Raw genomic sequence first — 18,806 nt, forward strand, 5'->3', positions numbered from 1 at the left:
CCTACTTCTTGAGATATCTGTCCGTTCCGGATGTTGGCGGTCATGATTTTACTATCTGTTGCTCTGAAGAGTTCTATAAAGGATTTCTTGAACCATGATGTGAAATTCTTCAAGCATGATATTCGTCTTCTGTCGATTCCCCTTGTTCTCCGTGTATTCCCTTGTTCGCCTTGTATTCCTTTTCTTGTCCTTGTATTTCTCTTGTTCTCCTCGTATTTCTGTGTTCGCCTTATATTTCCTTCTTCTCCTTGTATTCCATTGTTCGCCTTCTATTCCTCCGTTCATCTTGTATTCCCTTGTTCACTTGGTATTTCTCTTGTTCTCCTTGTATTCCTCGTGTTCTCCTTCTATTCCCTTGTTCTCCTTCTATTCCCTTGTTCGCCTTGTATTCCCCTTGTTCGCCTTGTATTCCCCTTGTTCGCCTTGTATTCCCCTTGTTCGCCTTGTATTCCCCTTGTTCTCCTTGTATTCCCTTTCTTCGCCTAGTACTCCGTTGTTCGCCCTTTGTATTTCCCTTGTTCGCCTTGTATCCCATTGTTCGCCGTGCATTACCCTTGTTCGCTTTGTATTCCCTTGTTCACCTTGTATTCTCTTATTCTCCTTGTATTTCTCTTGTTCTCCTTGTATTCTTCTTGTTCGCCTTCTATTCCTTTTGTTCGCCATGTATTCTCTTGCTTTCCTTGTATTCCCCCTGTTCGCCTAGTATTCCGTTGTTCGCCTTGTATTCTCCTGTTCGCTCTGTATTCCCCCTGTTCGCCTAGTATTCCGTTGTTCGCCTTGTATTCTCTTGTTCGCTTTGTATTCCCTTGTCCTTGTATTCCCTTGTTCGCCTAGTATTCCGTTGTTCGCCTTGTATTCTCTTGTTCGCTCTGTATTCCCCCTGTTCGCCTAGTATTCCGTTGTTCGCCTTGTATTCCTCTTGTTCGCTTTGTATTCCCTTGTCCTTGTATTCCCCTGTTCGCCTAGTATTCCGTTGTTCGCCTTGTATTCTCTTGTTCGCTCTGTATTCCCCCTGTTCGCCTAGTATTCCGTTGTTCGCCTTGTATTCTCTTGTTCGCCTTGTATTCCCTTGTCCTCGTATTCCCTTGTTCGCCTAGTATTCCGTTGTTCGCCTTGTATTCTCTTGTTCGCTCTGTATTCCCCCTGTTCGCCTAGTATTCCGTTGTTCGCTTTGTATTCCTCTTGTTCGCTTTGTATTCCCTTGTCCTTGTATTCCCTTGTTCGCCTAGTATTCCGTTGTTCGCCTTGTATTCTCTTGTTCGCTCTGTATTCTCCCTGTTCGCCTAGTATTCCGTTGTTCGCCTTGTATTCCTCTTGTTCGCTTTGTATTCCCTTGTCCTTGTATTCCCTTGTTCGCCTAGTATTCCGTTGTTCGCCTTGTATTCTCTTGTTCGCTCTGTATTCCCCCTGTTCGCCTAGTATTCCGTTGTTCGCCTTGTATTCCTCTTGTTCGCTTTGTATTCCCTTGTCCTTGTATTCCCTTGTTCGCCTAGTATTCCGTTGTTCGCCTTGTATTCTCTTGTTCGCATTGTATTCCCATTGTTCGCCATGCATTACCTTTGTTCGCCTTGTATTCCCTTGTTCGCTTTGTATTTCTTCTCGTATTCTCTTGTTCTTGTATTCTCTTGTTCGCCTTGTATTCCCCTTTGCCTTGTATTTCCCTCGTTCGCATTGTATTCCCATTGTTCGCCATGCATTACTCTTGTTGGCCTTGTATTCACCTCGCTCGCCTTGTATTCACTTACTCTCCTTACATTCTCTTATTCGCCTATTTATATAAAGTATTATCCTTATTTTTAACTAAAACCAAAAAGAGGTATATTACTGTTAATAAAAAAAAATGAATTATGTATTCTGATCATAAAAAAGTGGTCTGTAAGACAGCTGGGTTCCATATACAGTGGTTAATCAACTAAAAATTTTAATTCCTGTTGGTACTGCAATAATTATAGTACCTGATGTAAAGTATGCTCGTGTATCAACGTCTATTCCTTGTTTTTTACTTGTTCTCTTTATATTTCCCCTTGTCTTTCTCTTGTTCTCCTTCTATTCCTCTTGTTATCTTTCTTTCTTATTCTCTTTGTATTCCTCTTGTTCTCCTAGTATTCCCCTTGTTCTCTGCTCCCATACGTTCTAAGTAAAGATATGCAGCATACTAAAGCTATGCACCTGCAGATTTTTTTTTTTTTATTATTTTTTTTTTTATTAAAGTAAACGAAGCTATGTTTCCCATGTGGCTAAAAGCGGTATTTTCGTCCTGTAAATCTCTCCTTGTGCCATGGGACTTCTTTTCCATTGATCCTCATTTATCGGAAAGCCATATGAGATGCATGTGTTGTCCTAGGTTATTCCGCGGGCGCCATTGTGGGAGGGGACGCCTCACATTGTGGGAGGTGGTTTCAATGTCGGTGAGAGGGCAACGCAAGTGATGGGTCTCATGGGCCTTCTCTCTCTGTTTTTAAGTTGCGTGAGCTGCGTGTAGCCCCTCTACCAACCTCCTGCGTACTTTGGTGGGGTAGAGGGATGGAAAGGGGCCTGCTGCGGGGGTGTACATTCGTTCACGCAGAAGGGAGAAAAGTGAAAAATACAAAAGAAAAAAATCCATTATCATTATTATTATTATTTATTTATTTATTTACTTACTTACTTACTTACTATCTTATTTATTTATTTATTTATTTATTTATGTATTTATTTGTTTGTTTAGTTATTTATTTATTTAGTTATTTATTTGTTATTTGGTTATTTATTTATTTATTCAAGTCGCTGAATCCTAGTAAAATTTAAAATTATGGCTTATTTAACGACGCTCGCAACTGCAGAAGTTGTATAGCCGATGTGCCGGAATTTTGTCCCGCAGGAGTTCTTTTACATACCAGTAAATCTACTGGCATGAGCCTGTCGTATTTAAACACACTTAAATGAGGCGCTGACACGGGAAAGGTAGTAACTGCCAAAAACAAAATTTTTCAGGGGAAGCAAAAAACAAATTTATGAACACTTTCTCACTTATATTATTACAGAAACTGCTTTAAATGAAAGGCATACACTCATGTTTGCGTTACATATGAAATTTGAAAAGTCTGGCACAGATTTATCTGTGAAATCCTATTTTATGAAAATACAACATTGAAATCACTCTTTAGCCAAACTGAGAATTAACGTTATTTATATATTATGCACAAATTTTTCGGTAAAATGCATGATACTTTTCATCGAGGCAGTCTAACATAGATAACAAGTCTCTCTTTTTGGCATCAGGGACGACTGGTATTCTTTCAAGGCGTTGCAAGCACTGCAAGTTAGTGATTGACGTTAATGACTGTCCTTTCTTAAAAATCCTGTGCTCTGTCCACATTTCAAGGTCATTAAATGACTCTTGTTTTTATTACAGGAAAATCAGCTCTTGAGAGTCTAATCCAATTGAGGGTGTTGATTTTGATAGGAGTTGTATTCAAAAACTTGTCACATTCTGCAGAAAAGTCGAAGAAATCCTCATCCTTCATCATTATTACATTATTAGGCCTTACCTCTTCTGGAACCATGGTCTTACATCTTTTTTTTTTTCTTTTCTCTATATGCCAAATTCCCTATCACATGGCATGTAGGAATATTCTGAAACCAGGAATTTGAAGTCCACTGAATCAAAATGTTTCTTGGCAATAATGTAAATCAGGACCATTAGAATCATGCGATTCTTATTCTGCCCTGCACAGTTATCAGCCCATATTTGTCTAGACACACTCTGATGTTGTAAAAGGAGTTACTACCTTCTCCGTGCCAACAGCTGTGCACATACAACTTACAACATCTAGTGACTGCGTTTCCAACTTCGTTTCATTACATACGGACATACTATCTTCTCTGTGCCATTGGCATGGCCATTTACTACCTCCTCAATGAAAAATCTAAAAATTCGAATTTTTGGCAGTTACGACCTTTCCCATGTCAATGCCTCAAATGTCATCGATCTGGGCCGGGATCGAACCCGCAACCTCGAGCACAAAAGGACAGCGCTATACCGACTACGCTACCCAGACCGACTGAATACTAGTCCAAACAATAGAAAAGTTAAAATAAATTACCGCCGTAAACAGTTAAGAGTGTTTTAATTTAGTGAAAAGTCGCTATGTCCTTGTATAAACAATAGAAAAGATAAAATAAATTGTCTCCGAAAACAATTGAAGGGTCCACTGCAAGAATGATAGATGTCACTTTCTTGTCGAAAATGAACCAAGACTGTCAGTGCATAGCTTAAGACATATAGAATGTACAGACAGAGTTTTATGGTATTAACACTGATAGTCATTGTCCAGTAATGATCGGAACATCACAGTTAAGCTTTGAGCGCTAAGCATTTCAAACTTTCAATTGCTTCTCCTGAAAAATGTATTCCAAATGACATCCATCATTCCTGCAGTGGGCTCTTCGTTAAAAGTGTTTAAATTTAGCGAAAAATTCGCTGTAATGACAACACATTCTTTGCTATACTGTTTTCGCTGTAAGAAAAATCCTAATGTAAACATAAGCACGTTGCTGTCATACTCGTGATTGGCTCCCAGTCGAAACACTCACATGACGCAGGAAAATATAGTTCGTATTTGGAAACCACAATCTTGTATTATTTGAAAATAAAAAAATTGAATTCTAGTTATTAAATACGATGAAACATTAACTTCACTCATATGTAAAACGCTGTGTAAAAGAAAATCTACTTATATATTTTGTTATATACTATGAACGCGGATGAATACCAACAGTAATACCGAGGTAGTCTGTTCTTGTAACAAGCTGGCGTCACTTGAGCTCGTAGTTGTTTACGTGAGCACGTGATATTGAAGTATGGCTTCTGTATCCTCAAGTGTCCATTGTGAAGACATAAGACTTAAAAATAATTTAATTGCATTAATTATAAAGTAAATGTTTGCAACGCAAACGAATGCATAGTAGTGAGGTTAGGCCTTCTTGACGAGTAACGGGAGTTGTTCAACATGATACAGAATGTACAACAGTAGGCGGGAACACGTACTGAGAATCTATGGTGCCAAACAGCGGCCAATGAAGCCTCACTTCAGTCACGTGCTATTGTTTATATTAGGATTTTTCTTACAGCGAAAAGATTATAGAGCTCTCCCTTGGTTTGGGAATAACCCAGGAACAGGAGCCAAATGCGGCTCGAAGAAGTATTTTGCTCATGCCTGTCTTACTGCATACTAAGGCTTTCCTCCAAACGACCTGTTCTGCCTACATCACCTCACGAGTCTTGGCGCGGCGAGAAAGAATACATAAAACATTGAAAGACAAGCAGGAGGCAAGAACCATCCACTCGGAGACACGAAGGAAATAATGGAAAGGAGAGGAAGAAACGAGAGGGGGAGTTAGGACCCTACCTGTAGTAAAAGACTAGGAATGCAACCTGAAGTACAATAAAATAACACTGGTCGTCATCGGTGGTGTAGTAGTTACCTTTCTGCTACTAGATCTTAAACTAACGACTTCAAATCTGAACTGAGAGCGACGGCATTTTTGTCCATCGTTATGGAGTAGTGGTCAGTATGTGTGACTACGAAACTGATGGACCTGGATTCTAATCCTGGTTGAGACATATTTACTGGTTGGAGTTTTGATATGAAACGTGTATACTGAGCTCCAACCACGAGAAAGTCTCTGCCGGATGAGACGAAGGGGGGTAATGCTGTGAATGAATGTTTGATGTCATAAGGTCACACACGTGGGTACTCTTATCTCTATTGACTAGCTCTCACAGCACAAACCATAACATTGATACAGACATATTGATACTACCCTAGTTACAAAATTAGATCACAGTCAATCTCCTGGTCTTTTAATCTCTTCATACAGGAAATAACATATGCACGAGAGCGCATGGTTTTTAAACTGGCGTTATAACGGTAATATTATTTATCTACTTTGTTCCAATAGATGACGCAATAGTAAGCACATTCATTTCACGGTTGATCTCCTGGTTGGAGAACATTATTCTACCTACAAACTGGGATAATGTGTAACATTTTGTGCAAGATGAACTTGATCGAGTTTTTTTTTTATATTCTTATTTATTAACCTTTAACTAGGTATGTGGGTGGCCACAACACCCCAGCTACTAGAGATGAATAAAACTAACTGTCGCTCTCGCTCGCTATGTTCGTTGCATTTGTCTTTCGAGCCTCAGCTCGTCATTCTCGAAATAGCATTTGGTCGGCGTGAAAAGATTTCGTAACTTTGAGTAACATACATCAGTGATGTCAAAGCAAGCGCATTTTTCTGAAGTCGTGCGCGGGCAGCAAGCGCTAAGTATGGAAAGAGGAAGGGTTGTGTATATGAATAAGCAACCTGTTGGATTAAGAAAACAGTGGTGCACAAACTTCAGACGGAACGTGAAATTTTATGTCGTTATTTTTATATGGCTTCTTTCTGTTTAATATTATCTGTATTGTCTGTAAAACAAAAGTACTAACACTGATTTCTTAATATTCCACTTGTGTTTTTAATCTTAATAACATAATAGAGAGTTAAGAAGGAATATTCACTTAAATTCCATAGTAGTATAATATTATACTGTGTTAAGTGGATGAAACACATCATTCATAAAGAAAGTGATATTCCAAAGAAAGAGATTGAGTATGACATGATAAGTTGGAATTTATGTTGGTGATATCTTTGGCCTTACAAAAGTAATCAATAAACTAATCAAAACAATATTACAGTACAAAGCAAAGTTACCTAGGTGCTGTATCTGTCTTAAGTGTAACTAATATTACATAACAAAACTCTTATCGCATTATGCTTTTAAGGTGATATTTGTGAGCAACTTCCTCTCATCAGAATATTAAATTATTTTCTCGAAATCTGCTGAAGCTATAGAGCTGACATTTTTACAACACATGGGCACGTATCTTTTGCTTATGATGTAACAGTAGTTATTTTGTTAATTCATTTCCTTACAAACAATTTCCATGCGAATATTTTCAAAATTTTCAATACACTATCTTCAGTAATAGTCTACGTATATACGGTATATTAGATTTACGAAAGCACTATGTAAGGCTACTAAATAAATAGGCCTATGCCTGAAAATTTCACTTTTCTATATGAAAAGTTGAGAAAATATTTCTTTTGAATAAAAAAATCAAACTTGTAAAAAACGAGCATTAAAATTAAAACTTACATTCTTATAATGCACTTATACCTCTCAGACAAATCTAAAAATTAACATGGATACAGTTTTAATAAGTTCTCTTCCCTTTATCTATTGAATCAGTGCTGGCCACCCCTGAATATAGCTCGACCAAGGGGCATAAATCACCTCTTTCGTCTGTCTCTTTCCTTTCTGCTGTAAAGCGCTCAAGCTCTCCTGGGCTCTAAAGCGCGCGCTTGCTCCTGGTGGACATCAATTGACATGCCTGATATACATCATTGAAATAGGTAACATAAATGTTTAAATGAGACAAAAAGACAAAACAGAACAGTATCTTAGTTATCAAAATGTTCTGGTTCTATTATATGGTATTACCTATGGTTATACAAATAAAAAAACAATTCCCAAATAAATTTGCATTTCTAAGAAACATAAAACATGACATTAACATCTTTTTACGTGAGGTTATACACTTGATCTTAAACATATGAAAAGTAAATTCCTAGCCTTTTAATAAGAGCCTAGTAATTAAATAAAGACTGGGGAACGGATTATTATATACTGAAAGGTAGAGATGATGTTTCAAATAGGCTACTTGATTGTTTATACATATATAACAGTTGTCAAAGTAGATAAAAGTTCAGCTGCTGACTTCGGGACTTCGGGACTTGATCACAATATCGAGTCTCGGAAGACTCACAAGCAGTCTTTACGTCAAGGACGCGACGTAATACAACATTGTCGTGCGGGTTTTCGGCTTTGCAGGCGCTGTTAGTCTCGTTTTCTCGATTGTTGTTCATCTCTACCAGCTACTAAATAATCAGTGATTCTGAAAATAATGTTGTCTATACTGCTGGCGGACTTATTACCTTCTCGAAAAGGATCATTGTTGATGCTGAAAGCGTTAGGTCAATTTTATTGTCAATTATTCACTCTCAGCGCGGATTTGAGTGATTAGGGTGCTATTGACACCCCACGTATCTTATAGCGTTATATTTGTTGAAGAGTTATTTCCTAAGAGTTCTGATTTTATTTACAACATTATAATGGCCAATGGATAACATACAAAAAAGATCACAACACTTCTGAATGTGGTAGGCCTATTACCAGACGATAACGTAATTCCTTGTGAAGAATCAGATCACAGGGAATCAGAGAACTGTGAATTTAATGATCATGTTATTGAAAATGAACACACTAACGATGATGATAGTGGTGAAAATAATGGCAAGATTAGAAATGAAATATCATCAAATAATGACGTAATTATTTGTGAGGAATCAGATCACAGTGAAACAGAGAGTTGTGAAGTTAGTGATCATATGACTCAAAGTGAACAATCTGACGGTGGTGGTTGTGGTGGTTGTGGTGGTTGTGGTGGTGGTGGTGGTGGTGGTGCGAAAATAGCAGTGGTTTAGTTTAAAACAAACCTTGGTGAAAATAACTAATAACAAGTTTATAGGTTTTAAAAAGTGTTAAAAGGTGATTTTTCTTTTTCTTTGGATTTACTTATCGAACTCAAGACCTTCCTCTAACGAAATTAATAACATTTGCCCCTTAATGTATTAAGGGGAGATGATGGTATTTTTTGCTGAAAAAAGAGTAAATGTTTAAAAAAAAAATCTTTAAAATGCTCTGTGATATGTGTGGAATGCATAGCATAATATTTTTTGGGTATTTGTGCCCTTATCTGATGTTGAGACGCCATTTTTGAACTTCCTGCGTTATGGATTTTTAAATCACTCGACCCCTTTTATTGTTGTTTCCGGTAAATTGAATTTTCAAAACATTTTTTTTTTTCTTTAAAATACTCTTTGATGTGTGTAGAATGCATTGCATAACATTTCGTGGGTATTTGTGCCCTTATCGGATGCTGAGACGCCAATTTTAAACTTCCTGCGCTATGGATTTTTAAATCACTCGCCTCCTTTTATCGGTTTATGGTAACTTCATTTTTTTGCTACATTGCCAGACAAAAATGGATATAATTTCTGAACTGTTAAAGACACATGCATGAAATTTAGAACACACATTCTTTAGACTATTAGGAAACTTTTCTCTGTAACAGAATTTTGTTAATTGATTTCATTTTAAAAATACGTCCGTTTGTTTGCAAGAAAGGAATTCAGAAAAGTGTTATTATATTTTAATTGTTTATTTTACAAACGTAGGGACTAATATCAAAATTCTGTTACAGACAGTTTGTAGAGCATGCACGGGATGAGTCTACATTTAAAAATGATTTAGATATATCGATTTTAGTAAAATCCTGCACTGGGTATATTTTTTTCAAATTTGGGGCCCCAAATAATTTTTTTTTCAAAATATTTATATTTGATTGAGTTTCTACAAGTATGAGCTCGCTACATAGAAAAAATTAATATTTTACACCAAATAGGAAAAAAGTTAAAAAAAATACCGTCCTCTCCCCTTAAGTAAAGGCAATGGCTTTGTTCAAGACTCTGGACTCATTTCGCTGACATTATCACCTTCATATCACTCAGACACTAGAGTACCATAGCTGTTGATAACGCGTCGTCAAATAAACCAATTAAAAAATAAATCCCTAAATATTTTAAAATTAAAAAACAACAGGAAAAACTCAGTTGCCCCTGTCAGGTATTGCACCTGCAACGCATGAGTTTATTTACAGTCGCTTTACTGACAGATGTAAAATAGCTAACCGCTTGCGCGGGATTCGTGTAGTTGTGCATTTAGTTGAAAGATTTCGTTTCGATGAGTCCTTGTAAAAAATCGACATCCTGAAATATGGATACCAGTTCTGGGAATTGCAATTCCACGTGAGGGACTATTTTTGCAACAGAAATAATTAGATGACAAAACCCAAGGGGTAAAAATTTTTTGTTGAACTCGTTTGATGTGTAGAAATTGATCCTCGAGGCATTGGTGTTCATTAACGATCGTTACACTGCTCTGCACCCATTAGGTCGTGAGTTCGAATCGTCAGGGGAATTGATTTACTGTTCGTTTTATATTGCGACAACCAGCAAACATATCGCTACCACATTACTCTCCCAATAAGCCAGAGGTCGTCTGTAAGATGTGAACCGTACAATCCGTCCATTATTTCATATTTTGCCAACATTTTATTTTTCCGTTTGGCCACTACGACTATATATCACCATCAGCATCATGCTGCTGGCTCATCTCCGGGGCAGTGAACTTGACTAGTAATCCGAGGCATGAGTTCGAACCCGGTTCAAGCTTATTACCACGTTCGGTATTAGTAGTAGTAGGGTTTAAGAAGGGCGCGTCAGCTACTATGGCTATTTGCGCCCTTATCTGAAATTCTTAATATAACAAACACACACACACATATATATATATATATATATATATATATATATATATATATATATATATATAATTTGAACTGGTAATGGAAATTACGGGAAAACGGCTGAACGGATTTTAATAAATGGCCCCTCATTTTGAAGCTTGGAACCCAAAGTTTTTCGGAAAAGTAGTAGCTTTCAGTGAAATGTCAATTTTACTACATAATTTTCCTATTTTCCAAAATCCATCTGTTGTCAGTTTTGAGAACTAATTTTATCGAATCACGGCCGACCTGATTGAATTTCAGAACAAAACACACACTACAATAAACAATAGGTTATTACACGAAGGCCATGACCTGCAGGATTGCCGACATATTTAGAGCTCAATTCAATTTGTTATTAAAAACTGATTCTGCAGTGTATAATAATTTTCTGAGTACAGCTGTGTATTGGATATTCAAATCTACGAAACTTGAGGTGGTTTGATGACATTATTATCATTAAAAATTAAATATTATTATAGTTAATATCATGATGCATCTATTTTTCATTAATTGTACATAATATTGATGCTATATTGATGACATGAAAGTGAAACGTTTTGAAGTTATGTAAGTAAATGTAGAGAATATCTTAATTTACATCTTCATTTCTATAATTTACTGAGTGGCTGCTATATATAACTACAAAACTTAAGTAAGATAATAATATTGTTATTAAAAATCAAATATTTTTATACTTATTAACCCAGTGGGGTTGGGTCTTTTTCATATACTAAATGGCGGTGTAGTGTAGATATTGATATTGTCATTGTCTTCAGTATTGGCTCGAGAGAGCGCAAAAATTACAGTTCCTAAGGAAAGATCAAAAGGTATTACTTACTGATAAAATAAAATGCCTAGAAAATTTTGTAGTCTCCAGATCATTTCAGCAAGGTCTCTTAGTAGGATAAAATGATTTTACGCTCTACATTTCAAGTTTTACATACAGCAGCTATACGAAAATGCTATTGTTCGAAAGCTTAGCAAACCTGACATTTTTTTTAACTTTCGCCTACAATCCACAATGACCTGAAATAGCTACTGCTATCATCGTGACATTGATACTTGCGTTTTCGCGTTGAAACTCAAAAACTGAAGTTGGATAGGTTCAAGAGAAAGTATTTGGCCTAAAAAAATCCATTCAGAGGGAGTATGTTTCATTATTATGGAAGCAAATAACTATTAAAAAGACAAATATTCTTCATTGAAAATAAATCTGAAAAATTTTTATTTGAACGTCTAACGAACTTAGTTTGCAGCAGCATGTGCTGCACAAGCCACTAGTAAATAATATAATAATCAGAGTGCTAAAACAACTAATAAGCGTTGTCACGATAAAACGAGGCACACAAATGCAGTATACATAAGGTGATTTCTACAGAATCATAAACTGAGCAATTCTACCACACTAGGTGGTATTCAAGACGAACAAATAAAACAATAAAACTAAGGCCACCAGAGATAACTTGTGAATCATATTTTAAAACCATAAAATTTTATAAAATATTCGGATGTATAAAGTCCGAAATGTCAACAATGTAAAATCAAATATAAAACAACAAATGTAACCTCCGGATGTAAAGGGTCCGGAGGATAAGTAAAACGGATCAATAAAAAACTAAATCACTTTATCGAAACCTGTATTCGATAAAAAAATCTCAGAACTGCATTTGTACAATTAAAATCATTTCCAAGAGCGTCACGTAGTGACGGCCGAATTCCATATTGCCTGCGGGCACGGTCATATTTTCTGCAACGCAATAAAAAATGTTCCACCGTAAGTGGAACACGGCACATAGCCCATCACACTCCGGCTGAGGCTCGCCACGTAGGAGATGGCCATGTGTCAGATGACAGTGGCCAATCCTCAACCGGGTGAGTAAAACCTCCTCGTGTCGTGACGCTCTTGTGGACGAATCCCAAACTCGAACAGTATTCTTTATATTTCGTAATTTTTTTCCATCTTGTGCAGGCCATTCTCACGTTCGGTATTTCCAAGGTTTCTTCTGTCAAGCGAATGTTAGGTAATCGATGGCTACATCATTTTCACCGGCGCTAGGTAGCCTTGCAGTTGATACAGCGTCGTTATATAACATTAAAATAATCGCCATTATTATCTTCAACATAATATTCGTATACAGACATCATTGTTCTTTTCCAGGTAAAATTTGGGATGATACCTACCTTAAGTATTTAGGCATAATTTTCGATAATCATTTAAAATGGAACAAACACATTAATTACCTTTGTAATAAATTACGTAAAATAGTATATTATTTTGTTTTATTCAGGAATTACTTGTCAATAAGTTTATTACGCACAATATATTTAACTTTATTTCAATAGTAATTATGTATGGAATTATAGGATGGGGTAGCTCATTTAAGGAGACACTAAGCTTAAAAATTGGAGAAAAAATGTCATAGAAATGAAAAATTAAATTTCTACACTAATTTACGTGACAGAACTAAATCAATACGCAGAATTCTTCTCCCATTCATTGAGAAGTCACAGTCAAATGCACAAAGCCAAAAAATAAAAAATTATTATTAAAAGTGATATTTCAATTAATGATTGATTAAAAATTGAAATATTTTTTATTTTGAAAAGTATTGGATCTAATGAGTTGAGATTTTGCATGTTACTTTCCATGTGTATATTAAACTTTTTCTCCAAATTTGAAAAAGATTGATCAAATAGGAAAAAAGTTCCAAAATATAGTTGAGTGTACCCTTAAATCCAATTTTAATCCACTTTATTTATTATAGAAGAAAATAATTAAAATATGTCTTCATAAACCTATTGATTTTCCATCTCAAAATTTGTTTTTAGACTTTAATGTACTTAACGTAAGACAAATTATTTATTATATTGTATTAATAAAATTCATACATAAAAATCGAAATAATTTTGAATTGTATTCTCATAGTTATGAAACAAAAGGTATGAGTTCTTTAAGATTGTTTGAACCAAAATGCAACACTGTTACAGTATTTGATCATAGTAGTAATTTAGGCCCAAGAATATATAACAAATTTATATTTAAATATCCTAATCTTGTCAATTCTAATAGTTCTAGTATTAAATTAAAAAAGTTATGTATGAATTTTGTAAAAATTGAAAAATTGTAAATTTAAATTTATATACTATAATTGCACAGAAGACATAAGACAAATTGTATTGTATACTTATTCATTTCAATTCAGGAATCCGCCCCTGAGCACGAGTTCACCTCTTTCAGGGGCGAGCTAAAGTTTTTCTATATATAATATGTTATGTTATAATTATTAGCAAAATAATAAATAAATAAAATAATAAAAAATAAAAATAATAATGCCATTAAATTGATTAAAATTGGTTTGATTCCAACCTACTTGTCTTAAATTGTACTAAAACTTGGGTTGTACCATTTTCACTAACAGCTGTTGATATGAAATATCCTGATTCGCTCTTGTATTTAAAAATTCGTACATCCAATTTTCTTCTAATAATATTGTAACTGTCCTATTCTAAATGAATCTCCCCAAGTTAAGTATCTCGGAATAATAATCCACCAGCACTTACGTTGGGATAAATATGTTCTTATTCTTTGCAATAGATTATGTAAAATTATTCACTATTTTGTTATCTTACGATTACTTAACTATCCATACTTTAGAACTGATTTACCTCGCATTAGTACAAACTACAGGGTGAATAAAAAGTCTGGAACCATATAAATATCTTCCATATGCTTGATTTTCGACTTCTAACATCTTAATATTAATGTATGAAATTTAGCCATTACAGGTTTTGTTTTAAGTAATCGGTAATTAACCTGTTAAGCAAGAATTTATGTAATTTTGATTTAAATAAAGTTATTGTCCAACAACCCCTTACATCACTCGGAAGCGAGTACGAAATTTCTAGCAACTGACACTGTATAGGATGAAAAATATAAAAATGTCTTGTAACATTATAGTAGAGTAAAGGTTAGTAATACTGTGATACTAATAATATTATGATAGTTCTTTTTGAGAAATTTTTACAATTATACTGAGCGAGAGGAAGATTTTTTTTTTACATCAACGTATTAAGGGAATGTTTGTGGACAAGTTTCTGCACAAAACCGGTCCTTTTCTCGCTCAGTAAAATTGTAAAAAAAATTCTCGAAAAGAACTATCATAATATTATTAGTATCACAATTTACCAACCTTTACCCTATTTGTATTTCAGATTTTATAGTTTCTCGTACATCATAAGTGAAATAAATTCATTTTAGCAGTATTAGGGATGTCTGAAAGATTCGAGTTACCATGTCCAGTGTTCCCAAGATACCATAAAAAAAAACTTTTCTTGTTGTTTTCAATGTTACGAGGCGCGTCCATAAAGTAACTTTGTGCGAAATCGTGCGTATTTGCTTGGTTTCCGCACAAAACCAATCCGCGGAAAGTCTTAAATTCCACATTCAGTATTCCCAACCTAACACACACAACAATTTCCCTCTTCTTACCGCTTAAGTGACATATTGATTTTACTGCTTTAGGCTTTTAACATATTACTTTTAGAGACGTTCAATATAGTAATAATTATAAGTTGAAAACTTACCACTGCAGTTTCACCTAAATTGCACTGTTAAGTATTGTTTTTTAAATATTTGAAAAAATTAAGTAAACTCTACAACACCACAAAAGTTACTGCATTTGTAATGCAAGTAACATTAAGGAAGCCGTGAAAAAATCAACAAGATTCCAGATGCCGATGTTATTACTGCAATATGTTGTATAAATAATATTGTTAAAATATTAAAATGAAAAATAAATCATTACATAACCTTACCGTTTGTTTTAAGTTCGCATTTATAGACTGGGGGGGGGGGAAGACAGACGTATATCACGGCCTGCTGGAATATAGTAAACACAGAAAACATTTTATAGCAACAATGTTGAAGATAGATATTTTAGTTTTTAAAAGTTGCCGTCATTGAACAGAAACCAAGATGGAGATTTCATTGCAACTAATTAGAAATTCCTCTTTCAGGTATGTAATAAACGATCTTCGCACAAAATACACGAGCGGTATGTTTTCTTTCAATTCTCGGAAATTAAAAAAGCTCAACTACGTTTCGCTTTTTCAAACTTTTCCTCTAACATGAAAACTTCAACATACCGCTCTTGTAACGCACATTACTATTCCCACTCTTTCCACAGCTAGAAAACCATATGTTGCGCGAAGCGACTGCGTGCACGTGATAGAGTAATGTCCTGGCATGGCGCATGCGCTAGCGGAACTTCCCGAGTGCTCTCAGTAGCTTCGTTGCATTGGTTGAAGATGGACACTCCTATTCCAGCTCCCGCCGAGTGTGAAGTGCGGTCAGTGATAAAGGTTTTGAATGCACAGGGCATAGCGCCGATTGAAATTTATCGTCAGCTGTGCCAGATCTATGGGCCTAGCGTCATGAGCAAGCAGATGCTGCGTTGCTCCACAAGGTCGTCTGTGATGATGGTTGGCCTCCCACTGCGCTCCTCGTCATGCACATTTTGGCGTCCTGCTGAAAATTGTCTACAGCAGCAACGCACCATCTGCTTGCCCATAGACCTGGCACAGCTGACGATCAATTTCAATCGGCACTATGCCCTTTGTATTCAAAAACTTTATCACAGACCGCACTTCACTCTCGGCGGGAGCTGGAATAGGAACGTCCATCTTCAACCAATGCAACGAAGCTACTGAGAGCACTCGGGAAGTTCCGCTAGCGTATGCGCCATGCCAGGACATTACTCTATCACGTACACGCAGTCGCTTAGCGCAACATATGGTTTTCTAGCTGTGGGACGAGTGGGACTCGCCTCGTACTTTGACATAGACGTGATGTATACTATTTGTTTCAGTCTAACCTGACACATCTTCCTCGGCACGAGTACGTGCCTGGGGTCGGCATGGGGATCGCGAAGTGTCCGTATGACCCAGCTGACAACTCGACGGCTGTCTGGGTTGAGAAAGGCAACCCTGGAGAACTACCTGGTCTCTACAGCGGTACAAATGCCGAGTTCACCAAGGCGGATACCGTCATCTTCCGTACTGACCTGCATAACTTGACGACTGGGCGACGCGAGTACTCCTTCAAGAGGACTCTCAAGTACGACTCCAAGTGGCTGGACAGTGAGTATACTTATTCTTGTCTTTGGGGTAATGGAGAGTTGGCTTCTTTACTTGTAGAACATACAGTGGCGTAGCATGAAATTTTGAGCAGGGGAAGCTAACTCAAGTTGTCTTTCATGCAATATGAGAAAATGTATTACAAAGATACAGTCTTAAAATAAATAGTAGTCAATTTCAAGTCAGCAGTCGAAGAATAGTTGGAACATCGTAAGTAACACCAATAAGGCATGACCTCAAATGGTACGTAATAAAATATGATTTCACGGTTTACACATATCTCTTAACAAATAGACACGTATACGTATAACATTAGTTCACTCCCTGCCATACTTAGAGAAATCACAATATTAGTATCATTACGTAAGTATGCGTCTGTCTTTTGGTTGTGTCCTTCATTGCCAGCAAGGGAGTCGGTCATTTGTTTTTTTAAATCACACTTTTGTTCGTAAGTCAGTCTTGATAATACAATTGTCCTAAAAAAAAATTCAAGTAAATTAGTGTCAGGAACTGTTATTTCGCTCATTATTTATTATATCAGCCACAATGCACACTAACACTTCAACTGACACAACTGACGAATAGGGATAACTCGGAAACTACTCTTACTTATTTTAAATGTTAAAGCTAGCTTCTTGGCGAGCCTTGCGACTAGGGTAGTTTAGTTTGAAAGGGATGGAAAATGTGCGGGGTGGATTACACAGAAGAAACCGGTCTGCTTATAAGCTGGTGTGTGCAGGCTTCTTGTTTACTGCTGCATCACAAATAATCCTGAGCTGCCGCATCACAATATTTAACGCGTAAATATAAATTCTATTAAAATTAATAAATAATTTTGTCCATAAACTGCAAGTTTATTATGAAATTATTATTAACTGGGAAAGCTAAGCTTTTTAGCTTACATTGACTCTACGCCACTGAGAACATAACGCAGAGTTCGTTTTTATCTGTGTAACGCAAGGTGGAGATTTGTTCCTTATCCTCATACGAGATAGTAGAGAATAATTGGTTCTTATCTTTGTACAGGACAGTGATTTTCGTACGTAATAGTTGAGAGTTAATCCTTATTTTTGTACTGGATAGTTAAAAGTTCTTCCTTAATCATTGTATGGAATAATGAAGAGTTGGTCCTTATCTTAGGTATCCCTAGAAAAATAGTCCTCGAGAAGTCTGGTGAACGTGATGGCCATAACATAGCCCAAACAGCGAATAGGGATTATAAAGAATGGACACTTCGCGTCGATACCTTTGATTTCAATGACCTTCAAGCCAGCTAGAGCGTGAGATTCTGCTTTCTCCCTAGAGTTGGCGCTGACATCACACCAGCTAGCAGTCGACACAGCGGAAATATAACACATATAATTAATACATCTAGGTACATTATGTACTCAAATAAAATAAATTGGATTCATAAAAGAATAAATCCGTCATTAACTGTAATGTCTAGATTTTAGAGTTCCTTTATAATGAGAGTTGAGACGTTGACCCCAACAACAATTAAAATATTTAGGTAATGATTTGATAGCACTGAAAATGGAAAAACAAAACTCTTATGAGAAGTAATACCATATACCTCTATTATATTATATTATATTATATACAAATATTAAACGAATTTGATACATAATTTTATAAAATATTATATTATTTTATAATATAATGTATTATATCTGAAATATAAAACATTATTATTACTACTAGTTTGTCATTGAGAAATAAGAAAAAGCTGTTAACTTGAATTTATTTGAAGCAAAGCGTTACTGGATTATGCAATAAGGTAGGCGATGTTTGGATCCTGTGTCTCAACTCTATACTCAATTATTATCTTAGCGTATGCTCGATTACACTAACCTCTAGCGCTTGAAAGTGGAACTAAACGCTGACGCACAGAGAAACAAAACACAGGAAAATTCGCTCAGTGTCAACTCTTTATAATCCCTATTCGCTGGCCCAAACGAGAAATTAAATGTCCTGGAAAAAAGTTTGAAAGCCATTCATGTTAATTATTGCAGTATATGCAACTAACTTTCTGGAATCATAGATTGCGTTCTGGAACTTCAAGAATAATTCTTTGCATTATAAGTTTTCAGTTATATAGATGTTTTCTTCCTTAATTCTCGAAGAAGTAAATTATTATTCCTTAATCGGTTATTTATCAACGCCTTGTCT

The 18,806-nt window shown here is 35.8% G+C and overlaps 1 protein-coding gene across 1 annotated transcript in view; it reads left to right on the forward strand.

Moving 5' to 3' along the window:
• Sema2a (Semaphorin 2a) overlaps positions 1-18,806 on the forward strand; it is a 704,754-nt gene that overhangs the window by 555,006 nt on the left and 130,942 nt on the right. The window contains exon 5 of the mRNA XM_069844478.1: positions 16,370-16,640. Within this exon, the coding sequence (XP_069700579.1) occupies positions 16,370-16,640 (271 nt within the window). The remainder of the gene's footprint in view (positions 1-16,369; positions 16,641-18,806) is intronic.

The sequence above is a fragment of the Periplaneta americana genome, chromosome 13, assembly GCF_040183065.1.
Source record: "Periplaneta americana isolate PAMFEO1 chromosome 13, P.americana_PAMFEO1_priV1, whole genome shotgun sequence".
Lineage (NCBI taxonomy): Eukaryota > Metazoa > Arthropoda > Insecta > Blattodea > Blattidae > Periplaneta > Periplaneta americana.